The sequence below is a fragment of the Ranitomeya imitator genome, chromosome 4 (genome assembly GCF_032444005.1).
Source record: "Ranitomeya imitator isolate aRanImi1 chromosome 4, aRanImi1.pri, whole genome shotgun sequence".
Taxonomy (NCBI): domain Eukaryota; kingdom Metazoa; phylum Chordata; class Amphibia; order Anura; family Dendrobatidae; genus Ranitomeya; species Ranitomeya imitator.
Window position 1 is genome coordinate 492,716,282 of NC_091285.1, and position 14,951 is coordinate 492,731,232.

The 14,951-nt window shown below is 39.1% G+C and overlaps 1 protein-coding gene and 1 long non-coding RNA gene across 2 annotated transcripts in view; one reads left to right on the forward strand and one right to left on the reverse strand.

Annotated features, from left to right (window-relative positions):
* MYO5C (myosin VC) overlaps window positions 1-14,951 on the forward strand; it is a 337,314-nt gene that overhangs the window by 218,960 nt on the left and 103,403 nt on the right. The window contains exons 16-22 of the mRNA XM_069765981.1: window positions 80-177; window positions 3,073-3,159; window positions 3,351-3,462; window positions 8,439-8,650; window positions 9,505-9,670; window positions 10,178-10,324; window positions 14,428-14,592. Coding sequence (XP_069622082.1) covers window positions 80-177; window positions 3,073-3,159; window positions 3,351-3,462; window positions 8,439-8,650; window positions 9,505-9,670; window positions 10,178-10,324; window positions 14,428-14,592 — 987 coding nt within the window. The remainder of the gene's footprint in view (window positions 1-79; window positions 178-3,072; window positions 3,160-3,350; window positions 3,463-8,438; window positions 8,651-9,504; window positions 9,671-10,177; window positions 10,325-14,427; window positions 14,593-14,951) is intronic.
* On the reverse strand, window positions 9,815-11,717 carry LOC138676554 (uncharacterized). Its single transcript, XR_011320794.1, has 3 exons — window positions 11,484-11,717; window positions 10,172-10,300; window positions 9,815-9,915 (listed from the first exon to the last, which is right to left on the reverse strand). It is a non-coding gene; the product is annotated as an uncharacterized lncRNA (long non-coding RNA).

Here is a 14,951-nt window from a genome sequence, read left to right on the forward strand (position 1 = left end):
TCGCTCATCACTACCTGGAGTAGCTTGTACACTGTAGCTCATGTCCAGCATATGTCACTGGGTTTCTCTGTAATTTCAGTTTCGCATCTCTCTGTGTTTACTAATGGAGACACTTAATGCCACAACTCCGCATTATGTCCGATGCATAAAACCCAATGATGAAAAGTTGCCTTTCGAGTAAGTAGGAAGCTAACTAAGCAGCTTGTATGTTTTACTGTTTTATGTATATGCAATAATCAGCCACAACATTAGAAGATCCTGCCAAATATTGTGTGTTTACCCGTCATGATACTAAAACAGTTCTATACAATCCAGGCATGACCCTCACCAAGGCCTTGAAAGTGCTTTGTGCTATCTGGCTCCAAGACATTAGTTGAAGATCCTATAAATTGTGAGGTGGAGCCTCCATGGATGGAATTTGTGTTTCCAATGCATCCTACACATGCTCCATAGAATTTAGACCTGTGACATTAGGAGGCTGTTAACACTTCTTGTCATTTTCATTAAGCCAATTTTCAACAATTTTTGCAAAGTAGCAGGGTTCATTATGTTGCTGAAAGAGGGTGCTGTAATTGGGGAATAATAAAGCACTTCGCACCTTTCTATGTATTTCACTAAAAAAGTTATTTGCCAATAGGGTACAGCAAGAGCCAATAAAATATTTTTTTTATTACTAGTTAATTACTCTAAATTTCTCACAATGCTATATAACTCCATTAAAGAAAACATAAAAAATGGGTCAAAACAGAGGAATGACATAATTCTCAGCAAGGTAGAGGTTATGAAATGGAATGTTCCCAAAGTGTAATTAATAGCACCAGTGGCTACATACCTACGCATGTATCTTGGGACACCCGCAGCTTATCACATCGCTAGTTTCAATTTCATCCATGCTCCCATCTGTCCTCTGATGATCCTCAGACTGCGTTTGTCAGACTAACCAACATTTAAGTTTTTACACGCATGAATGTGTTTTGTATATGTAGACCATATGGATGACAGGCATGCACTGTAATATATGCATGGTTTGATGTTAATACACTCCTCAACATTGAAATTGCAACTCTAAGGCTATGTGCACACATTCACGATTTTTTGCGTTTTTTTGGCCTTTTTCTGCTGAAAAAAACGCAAAAAAAATGCTTACATTAAGCATCCCATCGCATTGTGGTAAAAAACGCAGCATGTTCATTAATTTTACGTATTTTTCAAGTTTACCGCTATATTATTGCATTGGGAAGCTCTGGAAAAAAAAACGTGAAAAAATCGCAAGCGGATTTCTTGCAGAAAAAGTCCGGTTTTGTTCAGGAGAATTCTGCAGACATTCCTGAACGTGTGCACATAGCCTAAAGGTGCTTTCACACTGCATTTTGGCACATTTGCAGAGCGCACATTTGCTCTGTTAGCACCATTATAGGATATGGTATCATCGGCCCATACGTCCAAATCTCATTTTGTGGGGCGCTTGAATGTAAGCTCTGATGGAGCCACTGAACTCAGTGTGAAATCATTGTAAGAAGGACAAGTTGTACAAATATGGAAATAACAGGATTGATAGACATATTAATGATCTGCAAATGATAACAAAATGGAAACAAACATTTTCAAAACTAAACATTTTCAGAATTAAAAAAAGCCTTAGGCAGAATGCAGATGAATATAAAACACAGTTCTTCTAGTGATTGTGGTGTATGGACTGGCCACAGGTCTCCCGAAGTCATCAGCCTCATTTATTTATTTATTTTGCTCACGTACCATATATAGCTCCATTTATTCCACAGCCCTTTATATATATTATCGGCACTGTCCCCATTGGGCTCACAATCAAGGAGTATGGGAGGAAACTAGAGCACCTTGGAGACCCATACAAACTTCTTGCAGATGTTGTACTTGGTGGAATTTGAATCCAGGACTCCAACGCTGCAAAGCAACAGTGCTAACCACTGAGCCACCAGGCTTCACTCATATACAGCTCTGGCAAAAATTAAGAGACCACTGCAAAATGTTCAGTTTGTCTGATTTTTCTCTTTATAGGTATATTTTTGAGTAAAATGTAATGTTTTCATTTATTCTATAACCTTCTGACAACACGTCTCTGAATTTCCAAGCAATTAATTTTGTATTTTTTCTGAAAAGGAGAAATGGTCAAAATTAAACAAAAACCCAGTGCTTTCAGACCTCAAATAATGCAAAGAAAACAAGTTCATAATCATTTAGAACCAACAATACTATTGTTTTTACTCAGGAAGAGTTCAGAAATCAATATTTTGTGGAATAACCATGATTTTTAATCACAACTTTCATGCATCTTGGCATGCTTTCCACCAGTCTTTCACACTGCTTCTGGCACAAAAATGTAAGCAGTTCTTTTCTGTTTGATGGCTTGTGACTCTCCATCATCCTCTTGATTACATTCCAGAGGTTTTCAATTGGGTTCAGGTCTGGAGATTGGGCTGCCCATGGCTGAGTTTTGATGTGGTGGTCTCTTAATTTTTGCCAGAGCTGTATATGCCTATGAGGTTCCTGAGGTTAGGTCAGGAGATCCGTAGGCCAGTTCATACATCACGTTCTGAACACAGAACTTGTGTCACAGACACATGGAGGCAGTCATTACCCACAAAGGAAGAAGAAACTGACTTGCTTATTTTTTCTTGATTAGTAATAAAGAATAAGATTTAGGTCTTTTTCCTGTTAGAAAGATTAATTATCACTGCCAGCATTAACTTTTCTCCCTGAGAATCTGCCCCCAGAACAAGTTCTGGAGGCAGATTCTCAGGAAGATCAATGTCCGGCCCTTAGGTCTTATTAGTTCATTTACATGTAAGAAAAATGTGGATTTCTCTGGAATAAGACATCGGATCACAGATATTGAGGTATCATTTTATTCAGGTTTCTATGACCTACATGCCCATATAGACTGCTTAGGAGCGCTGATACTACTGAAATATTCCTTCAATGTAAAAATGGCAATAACGCAATGTATAATTTATGTACGCATTGTTTATCATGTGCAGGGTTTTACTGCTAGATATTTGCTTTATGATGCTGACTTCTTTATATACTGTGTCACAGATTTGACTCGAAAAGAGTGGTCCAGCAACTAAGAGCTTGTGGTGTCTTGGAAACCATCCGAATAAGTGCTCAAAGTTATCCCTCTAGGTATATCTCAATATCTACACCTATGAATACATTGTCTGTGACTGCTTCAGTCTATACATGAACACCTCCATCAGGTTCTATTAAATATGATATGATGAATAAATCGCTATCCCTGAGAACCTGCTTCTTCATCTCGCCATCTCTAAACTAACATGATTTGTCTTCATATAATCATAGTCATTTCTTTTCAGGTGGACATATATAGAATTTTATGGACGTTACAGCATCCTAATGACACAGCAGGAGTTGTCACTGAGTGATAAGAAAAATATCTGCAAAGTTGTGCTGCAGAGATTAATCCAGGTATGGCACGGATCATGTTCACAATGGTGCACAGTATGTCCAGTCAGCTACTAGTGCTGCAAGATATATTCTTCTAATTAACTTGTATATACATTACATACAGGTGCTTCTCACTAAATTAAAATATCATCAAAAAGTTAATTTATTTTAGTTTTTCAATACAAAAAGTGAAACTCATATTGTATAGAGTCATTACAATGACTCTATTTCAAGTGTTTATTTCTGTTAATGTTGATGATTTTGGCTTACAGTCAGTGGAAACCCAAAAGTCATTACCTCAGTAAATTAGAATAATTAACAAAACACACCTGCAAAGGCTTTGTAAGTGTTTAAAAAGGTCCCTTAGTCTGTTTCAGTAGGTTCTACAATCATGGGGAAGACTGCTGACTTGACAGATGTCCAGAAGGCAGTCAGTGACACACTCCACAAGGAGGGTACGCCACAAAAGGTCATTGCTAAAGACACTGGCTGTTCACAGAGTGCTGTATCCAAGCATATTAATGAAAAGTTGCGTGGACGGAAAAAGTGTGGTAGAAAAAGGGGCACAAGCAACCGGGATAACTACAACCTTGAGAGAATTGTTAAGAAAAGGCCATTCAAAATTTTGGGAGAGATTCACAAGGAGTGGACTGCCGACAAACTTTTTGGATATGAAAATTTCATTCTCCAGCAGGATTTGGCACCTGTCCACACTGCCAAAAGTTCCAATACCTGATTTAAAAACAACAGTATCACTGTTCTTGATTGGTCAGCAAACTCGCCCGACCTTAACCCCATAGAGAATCTTTGGGATATTGTCAAAAGGAAGATGACAGACACCAGACCCAACAATGCAGATGAGCTGAAGGCTGCTATCATAGCAACCTGGGCTTCCATAACACCTCAGCAGTGCCACAGGCTGATCGCCTCCATGCCACGCTGCATTCATGCAGTAATTGATGCAAAAGGAGCCCTGACCAAGTATTGAGTGCATTTACTGAACATACATTTCAGTAGGCCAACATTTCAGATTTTAAAATCATTTTTCATGCTGGTGTTATAAAGTATTCTAATTTACTGAGATAATGACTTTTGGGTTTTCATTGACTACAAGCCATAATCATCAACATAAACGGAAATAAACACTTGAAATAAATAAGTTTGTATCTCTTTTCTCTGTCATTTTCCGAGTTCCTCTCAGTTGATTTATGACCATGGAACACATCAATGTTGAATGTGCAGGAAACAAAAAGCCTGTAACAGCCAAATGATGCAATTTTTATAATGAAACCTAATTGTAAAAATGATTTGGTTTTTAGCCTCAAATACATACATTTAGAAGGAATCTGTAAGTAGAATCAACCCTCTTAAGCCCTCTACATGGGCTTGTAGGTCATAGGAAGCTGAATAAAATGATACCTTAATATCTGTGATGTGTTATTCCAGAGGAATCCACGTTTTTCTGGTATGTAAATTAGCTTTTTCAGGCTATGGGGAGGATATTGCCTGGAAGATGGCTCTGCCTCCGGAGATTATTTTAAATAAACAAAGTAGTTCCAGTGTGAGACAAGACACTAACCCAAAACAGTAAAACTGAACTTTGTCTTCTTACAAACATAATTGTTGCAGCTCTTACAGCTCTGCTGCATTGCAACACTAGCTGCCAGTGACCTTAAAGCTGAAGTACAGAGAGGACTCCTACAGATATATCAGTTGTAACCACACACAGCTCTGCAGTGAGATCACGAGAGATTCTAATGCAGATCAGTATCCAGTCCATTTTATTCAGCTTTCTATGACCTATATGCCGATATAGACGGCTTAAGATAAGAGGTTGGTCCTACTGACAGATTCCCTTTAAATGTATGTACTTGGGGCTAAAAATTGATTTTACAATTAGATGGCTGCAGCCAATCCATGATTTCTGCTCATGGCATCTACATCAGCAGATCCAGAGAGTCAAGTGATTGGATTCAGCAGTGATGTGATCTGCAGAAGCCAAATTACAGAGACTAGAGCAACTGCGGAGAGCTGGCGCTGTAGCTTTTCTTTTTATACTTGTACAATTAATAAAGAGTTTAGAGACCATTTTTTTTAAAAGTGGAAACCTTTTTAAGTTTGTAAAACTTTAAAGCGAGGTGCACAGCAGTTACATGGTTTCACATGCAATTAATACCATCAAAATGTAAAAAAAAACCACAGCCCTCCAATTTCTAAAGAAATGTGTTTATTCACATAAGCATGAACATTGTTTCAACCTCCAATGAGTCTTTCTCAAACTTCAGTAACACAACTTGTGAGTTGATTTTTCAAATGGAGAGATTCGTGGATATTACCTGCGCTGCTGCACGAAGGAATGTCCAGGCGTATTGGAGATATAAATGGTGGTTTTATTCCCAACACATTTCAAAGTCACTAGGACTTCTTCTTCATCCCATGAAGTCCTAGTGACTCTAAAACGCGTTGGGAATAAAACCACCATTTATATCTCCAATACGCCTGGACATTCCTTCATGCAGCAGCGCGGGTAATATCCACGAATCTCTCCATTTGAAAATTCTGAAGCCGTCATTGCCGGACCAGTGGCATCTGTTAAACTGATGAGTTTCTTTTATGCCGTAACGTCAAGAAATATCAGGTGAGTGCAAGCTCATTTATACTCTGTGATTTCTATTGGATAAGACCCTATTGGCGCTTTTCTCTCCTACGGTATCCCCTATAACTTGCGAGTTGAAACATTGCAAATGTTTCTACCAAATAGATGTTGGCTACGGTAGTTCTATATATGATTGTTAGCTAGCTTAACAATAGAGGAAAATAGTTTGTAAAACTTTATATAATTATAGTTTAAATTACCGTATGTCTTAAATCTTAAAATTTGTAAACATGTATAACTTACCTTAAAGGGGTATTTCAGTGTGAATAACTTTTCACCAATAACTTTAATAATTGTGGTGTTTTTTTCACTTGGACCCCCATTAGAATGGAGCAGCAGTGTGCATGATTGACTGCCACTCAATGAATTCCCTATGGGACCGCTGGAGTGCAGTTTTTGACTTTTACACCAGTCCCATAGGTAATGATCTATGGGACTGGTGAATATCTCCGACTCCCACCGATCTAGAAGTTATAACCTATCCACTTCTAGTCTATACAATAAAATATCACATAGCACTCTGCCCAGTGTTATTTTGTAGGGCAGCTCAGATATGCGATTATTTTCTGAGAGAACAATCGCAGCATGCTCTGTTTGCAGCGAGAATCAGCTCACTCACACCCATACACGTCTATGAGTGCATGTGAAAGATCGCACTGCACTCTGATATCACCTGAGTACAGTGCAATGTACCCCGACATCGGCAGCATAGGAGGTGGAGAACTGAATTTTTCCGCCTCTCCGCATCTGTGCTCTGATCCTCTCATGTGAGAGAACTGCAGCACGGTAGCATGACTCTCTGCTCACACTCAACATTGTAGTCTGACATTGTTACCCACAGAACAAACAAGGTTGTGCACCCCTGCTGAAATGCAATGTATCAAATGGCCAGGAGGAGGCTTTAAAGCCAAAAAAATAACCACACTTCTGGCAGCTTGTCATTCTGAGCACTTATAGAACATTTATGGATACAAGTAGTGAACTTTGATACGGGTTTAAATGTTGGACTTAAAGGGAACCTGTCACGTCATTTTTAGCATCTAATCCCCAGTGCGTTGTTAATGATGCAATGCGCATCACTAACACGTTTTTTCCATTAAGATCGCCGCTGTAACCCTTATCGAAAAGCACTTTATATAGTTATATCTTACCTGCTCGTTTAGTCTTAGGGGTGTGCTTCATTGTGTTCAGTCAGGGTTATCGCCACCCACACAATTTGAATTAAGTCCCATCGTTTTTGCCGATGTCACTGTATATCCCATGCTTGCGCAGTAAAAACTTTCTCTTGATGCACATTGCCCTATTAGCAACGCACTGTGGACACTTTAGATGCTACAAATGACGTGACAGGTTCCCTTTAAAGAAGTATTCCCACCTCTAAGATCCTATCCCAATATGTAGTAGGTGTAATAATAATAATACTAGCAAATACCTCTGATTAGAAATGTAGTATGATTTTTCTGATTCACTATGTCTCTTTCCTCATGCACAGGCATTGCAGGACCTTAGGTATCCATGGTTACGACCACTAGTAACTAGATAACTAACTGTCACTGTATCAGTGGTCATAACTATGGATACCTAAGGTCCTGCAATGTCTGCATATGAGGAAAGAGACCTAGCGAATCAGGAAAACTACTGTATACTACATTTCTAATTGGAGATATTTGCTAATATTATTATTATTACACCTGCTACATATTGGGATATGATCTTGGATATGGGAATACCCCTTAAAATACTGTATATAGCCTGGCAGCTTTAGAATGTGTTTTTAAAGGGCTGGGTACATAATGATACCTTTTATTACCAGTTCAACAGAGAGCTACAAGAGGAACTATATAAATGACCATTCATTATGGATCTGATATTTACTGTATACGTTTTTGCTCTGCTGAGATCAGCAGCTAGATATGATAGACCCTGATGATGTATTATGAGTGATCCTGATGACCTCTCTGGTGCAGTGTTGTCATAGAGATCTCGTGTACAATCAGATTCTGTATCTATCGTCTCAAGTATTGCCAAGTAGAAGGCGGAGATCAGAATATTAAGAGGATTGAACCCAGTGAAGGTCTTTGTGAGATAACTGCCCCTTACAGACATATAAGAGGACATGTAATCCCAATCTGTCAGTATGTATTCTCTGGCTTTGTGTTTTCAGCTTCCATAGGTGAGTGGGGCTACTGTGATCTCTGGATGGAAGGCAGAATAAGCCACCTGTTTGGTGATCCTGACTGTCTTGTGTCAGTCAGTTGAGGTCTTTACCTAAGAAAAGGCTAGTTTTACAAGCATTATTAGACATGGTTGTGTCTTATTGATTTTCCCTTACTGTTTGCAGGATTCCAACCAGTATCAGTTTGGAAGGACTAAAATCTTTTTTAGAGCTGGACAGGTGGCATACTTAGAAAAATTAAGGTCTGACAAGTTAAGAAATGCCTGTGTTATGATCCAGAAGAACATTCGGGGTTGGGTGCAGAGGAAGAAGTTCCTGCGTGCACGAAATGCAGCCATTGTCATTCAGCAATACATCAGGGGACAACGTGCTGTAAGGTAACCTAGTCTTAATATTACTCTCAGATATGGAAATATCGAACTATGTTCAGACATAAATGATACTCGGGATCTTGTATATTTGTTCTAGCAAAAACAAATATGTACACTGGTCTGAACCCCCAAAATCTTATCATAAAATGCGGCGGAGCACAATGCCCACCTCTTAATACATTTGAATCATCTTTTGGATATCAGCAATGTAGATTTACATAATAATTTATTCCATATAAGTGGTAAAGGAAGCGCAACATTGCAAATATCCGCAGTTTTGCTCCCACATTTGTGCTTCTTTGCACAGTAGACCGATGTACATCTGGACAGTCTATATGATTTCTCCATGCTGTCCAAAGAAAAGCAGACATATGCAGGTTTCTACTTGAAAATAGAGGTATACATTAAAGAGGCTATCCCGCAAAAAATCCTGTTAATAGGGGATGAATGCATGATTACTGGAAGCCTCCATCACTAGACTAGGCTCTTTAGTCCTTCATTCCACCATGCTTGCGTGATAGAGTCTGAATGCGGCAGTGGTTGAGCATGTATTCTGCCGCCCCAATCAATGACTGTATAACTGAAGAAGAGCTGTGCACAACTCTTTGTTGTTTCCATCAGTCCCATACATTTGGTAATTAGACCAGAATTCTGAGGCCTACTATTCCAGTGGTTAGTATTGACCCAAGTGGTAAGTCTTCCATGATCATATATTTTTCATCTTTAGTGAGAGCCCTTTTGATATTCTTAGAAAAAGCTGTGTTTTTTTTCAATTTTCATAACAAATAGCCATCAGCTTAATGGCCAAATTTGGTGTAAATAAAGTAAAAAAAAAATACTTTTTTTTTTCTCCTCTCCAGACAAGCAATAAGTGCAACTGCCATTAAACACACTTGGGCTGCTATCATCATCCAGAAGCACTGCAGAGGCTTCTTAGTGCGCCGCATATATCAGCTTATTTTAGTAGCCACTGTCACTATACAAGCATTTACGCGAGGTTATCTGGCAAGAAAGAGGTACCGCAAGGTATGTTTATCTATTGCACTATAGGCTAACTTAAATAATTGGGATAGCAATGTATTTTATTGACTGGAACAATAATTATTACAGCATCTTTGCAGTTAGATGTAAGGGAAACTCGACTTAAATTCAAGTTTGCCTGCAGTAAACCCACATAGCTTCTTCTGACCCCCTTGTGTCACTCATACAGGGGTATAGCAAGCTCAGATATTGGGATTTGTGGCAGGCTCTTAATGTCTGAAGTTGAGTTTCTGTAATATAATAATAACAATTTTGTGTTATGATGATTATCATGTCATGCTATAGTCAATATAACATACCGTATAAAATAAATTTGTATCTTGATGGTGACAGAGCAGGATATGTGCTGTCATGCCATTAGTAGCCACCAGAGTATATTGCTTTTGCAGTATTTTTGTGCTTTGACACATACTGTACAGTTGTGTTTTTAATGAATGTTCATATTAAATTATAATTAAGATAAAAATCTACCTTGTTATTACTTACACAAAGTTACGGGAAGAGCACAAGGCCCTGATACTACAGAAATATGCACGTGCATGGCTGGCCCGGCGTAGATTTCAGAACATCCGAAGATTTGTGGTAAACATTCAGTTGTCCTACAGGGTGCAGCGGCTGCAAAAGAAACTGGAGGATCAGGTAATTCACTGACCAAAATGGATTTGCTTGACATTTCACTGCATCCAAAAGTCAGAATAACATCCAATGTAGAGTTTTCAGCAGATTCCCACCCTAACCAAATAAAGGGAAAGTCCAGACAGCGATCTGAGTGTCAGATTGGACCTCAGAAAATATCCAAAAAGAAGCTGTGACACAATTTAAGGCTCCAGAGCCTCACCAGTTTCTTAGTTAAATATTGTTGAAATAAATAACAAAAAACACAATATTCGGTACCATGATATTCCAGAATACAAGCACATAAGTGTGCACATTGTGAGATAGCGATAACATTGGCCCACTGATTGCGACTGATGGGTTGCCAACCTCTGCCATAGACTATAATGGAGAGTAGCACTTAAGACGCAGCAGACTCTTATGTAATCTCCTCCATGCTGCTTTGATATATAGTCAGGGGAGGCACCAGTCCCCTCATTCTTATGATTGGGGGGGAAACCCACTGATTAACAATTATAGCTTAGCTATGTATTTAATTAAAGGATTTTCTGCTGTGTCATCTGCTCTGGTCTTGAGAAATATTACAAGATTTTGCAGTTCTCTGCTTAGTATCTTTATTTCTGAAGTATTGGATGCCAATTAAAGGAATTGTAATAGATGTTGTAACAATATATAGAATAGCAATATATAGAAGCCAATATATAGAGAGGACTTGAGTTCATTATTGCTAAGACAAACAAGAAATATGCAATTAGTCGATGAATTAGAATGTAATACATTTAAAGTTTCTGAGAGTAAAAAAGAACAATCATGTTAATGCATAAAATATGGTGGAAGGCATAAGAGTTCTTAGGCATAATTGGATGCATGCAATATATATCTATATGGTATACTCTATGGCTTCTTGAGCTGAACTCTCTAGATAACACAGACTATTGGTGGCAAATCTGAATTTAAAAAGTAGCTCAAATGGTCCCGGGAATGGAACTTAAACTTTTTAACCAATTACAAATGGCATTTGCTCTGCCCTTTAGTCCGTTTTATAAGTATTTGACACTGTGACATACCTCTCAGACTTAGTCACAATAGACACCTATGTATATTACAATATTTGTAGTAGCCTTTAAAGCGGGTAAGACAGACTTGACAATGGGAGTAATATCTACCGTATACAGCCACTTACCACATATATGGAGAAATTTCTTTCACATCTGAAAGGTAAATGGGAAACAGCCAAAGAGCCAATAGAAACTGATTAGGAGAAGCTTATAGGTTATATGAAATATATACATGTTGCACAGCATCGTACATAGGACTCCAGAGTTACTCTACAAAACTGAGGTACACGACTCTCCCTTATATCCTCACTGTAAAACCCATCCTGCTGACTTAATTTATGTCCCGTGGTGGTGTCTGAGCATGGTGAGAAACCTACAATATTCAAAAAGGGCTCTAAAAGTGAACCTGGAAATTATAGGCCAGTAAGTCTAACCTCTATTGTTGGTAAAATATTTGAAGGGTTTCTGAGGGATGTTATTCTGGATTATCTCAATGAGAATAACTGTTTAACTCCATATCAGCATGGGTTTATGAGAAATCGCTCCTGTGAAACCAATCTAATCAGTTTTTATGAAGAGGTAAGCTATAGGCTGGACCACGGTGAGTCATTGGACGTGGTATATCTCGATTTTTCCAAAGCGTTTGATACCGTGCCGCACAAGAGGTTGGTACACAAAATGAGAATGCTTGGTCTGGGGGAAAATGTGTGTAAATGGGTTAGTAACTGGCTTAGTGATAGAAAGCAGAGGGTGGTTATAAATGGTATAGTCTCTAACTGGGTCGCTGTGACCAGTGGGGTACCGCAGGGGTCAGTATTGGGACCTGTTCTCTTCAACATATTCATTAATGATCTGGTAGAAGGTTTACACAGTAAAATATCGATATTTGCAGATGATACAAAACTATGTAAAGCAGTTAATACAAGAGAAGATAGTATTCTGCTACAGATGGATCTGGATAAGTTGGAAACTTGGGCTGAAAGGTGGCAGATGAGGTTTAACAATGATAAATGTAAGGTTATACACATGGGAAGAGGGAATCAATATCACCATTACACACTGAACGGGAAACCACTGGGTAAATCTGACAGGGAGAAGGACTTGGGGATCCTAGTTAATGATAAACTTACCTGGAGCAGCCAGTGCCAGGCAGCAGCTGCCAAGGCAAACAGGATCATGGGGTGCATTAAAAGAGGTCTGGATACACATGATGAGAGCATTATACTGCCTCTGTACAAATCCCTAGTTAGACCGCACATGGAGTACTGTGTCCAGTTTTGGGCACCGGTGCTCAGGAAGGATATAATGGAACTAGAGAGAGTACAAAGGAGGGCAACAAAATTAATAAAGGGGATGGGAGAACTACAATACCCAGATAGATTAGCGAAATTAGGATTATTTAGTCTAGAAAAAAGACGACTGAGGGGTGATCTAATAACCATGTATAAGTATATAAGGGGACAATACAAATATCTCGCTGAGGATCTGTTTATACCAAGGAAGGTGACGGGCACAAGGGGGCATTCTTTGCGTCTGGAGGAGAGAAGGTTTTTCCACCAACATAGAAGAGGATTCTTTACTGTTAGGGCAGTGAGAATCTGGAATTGCTTGCCTGAGGAGGTGGTGATGGCGAACTCAGTCGAGGGGTTCAAGAGAGGCCTGGATGTCTTCCTGGAGCAGAACAATATTGTATCATACAATTATTAGGTTCTGTAGAAGGACGTAGATCTGGGTATTTATTATGATGGAATATAGGCTGAACTGGATGGACAAATGTCTTTTTTCGGCCTTACTAACTATGTTACTATGTTACTATGTTACAGCAAGTACTAGATACAATTCAAGACATCAGGAAGAAGTGAGAGCTGCAACTTCCTCTCAATTACGTCCATAAGAGAGGAGAATGAAGCTATCACTCATTGACCGCAGGGATCATATGACCAGCGGCATAACTAGAGTCCGATTGGCCCCCGATGCAAGATTTGGACCTGGGTCCAGCCCCCAAACCCACCCCAGCATTTTGGTCAGATGTATGCGCCCTTGTAGCGTTCTAAATCCTATAAGGACATAAAAGTTGTACATGCTCCCTCATTATGTAGTAATGTCCCCCATCCTTGGCCCATCCTAGTACACATGTCCTCCATCCTGCTATACATGACCCCATCTGGGTATCCTGGTAAATATGTTCCTCTTCCTAGCTCCATCCTGGAATATATGTCCCCCATCCTGGTATACATATCCCCATCCTAGTATACATATCCCCATCCTAGTATATACGTCCCTTATCCTTGGATACATATCCCCCATCTTGGTGTATATGTCCCTCATTCTGCCGCTGTTCTTTAATGCACAGGAAAAAATAAACAATTATACTCACCTTCCTGCTCTCTTCTGAAGCCGGCGGCTAACTTCAGCATGCAAGTGATGGGATGCCATGGGCCCCCAGTCACATGCATGCCGATGTCAGCTGCTGGCCTCTGATTGGCTTGCAGCATGTGTTGCAGTGCAGAGATCCAAGGGGTCTCTGAGCCGCATTACGCTTCAGCCCCTTTAAGTACATGAATGTTATTGTGATGCACTGTAATCTTCTTATACTTTTATTGTTAATTACTCATGTAAGAATACTATTGTAATACTTCGCAAGATGGGCTTAAAGGGGTCGGTGGGCAGGGTTTCATTGTTTACTTTTATTGTTGAAAATCAGTAAAAAATTGCAAAGCTAGGGACAAAAGACACCAACACATCGTATTGATAACCGAATTGTCTTTATGCCATGTATTCTGACCTGTGCTTTAGAGAGTCATTGATGCCTACATTTTTTGTTGCTATGATTAAAATTTGCCACTTAGAGGATAACAATAAGTGCATACATTTTTGTAATTTGGCTTGGCTATAGTTTGTTTTCTCCTCAACTTCTTTTTCCTTTTTATGTATAAATCACATGTTAGAATTTGTCCTGTTGTCTCTCACATGTCCTAATTTAAACTTTTTGGGTGAGTTGAGTTTACAATCAGGCTCTTGTTAATGTAAGGACTAAAAATAGTTCTTTACTTATTTTTTTTGTCTTAGAACAAGGAAAACCATGGGTTGATGGAAAGACTGACCAGTCTAGCTAGCGCTCATTCCCACGATGCCGATAAACTCCATAAAGTCGAAAAAGAGTTGGAAAAATCTCTTACACAAAGGAAGTCACAGGAGGAAAAAGGGAAGAAATACAAGGAGGATACTGAGCAGGTGCATGTGCCATGCGTTCATTGTAGAGATAGCTAGTGTCATTGCCCTGCAACGTACAGAGATAACCCTTAAACTTTACTACGGCAAAAGAGGAAGTAACACTTGTGAGATTTCTGTCACATTGTGCAAAAAGTTATGTCAGTTTTGCAATGGTTTATGAAGCCGCTTTGTGGATGGCTGTATAAAATAAAATTCATTGAAGATAATTTTTTTTCAGGATGTTGGTATGTAAAATAGGTCATTAAAGGGAATCTGTCACTTAATATGTGAACAGCATACTGTAGAGACAGAGACCCTGGTTCTAGTGATGTGTCACTGAGCTGCTTGCTTTTTCTTGTGGAAACCCCTTTAAACATGCC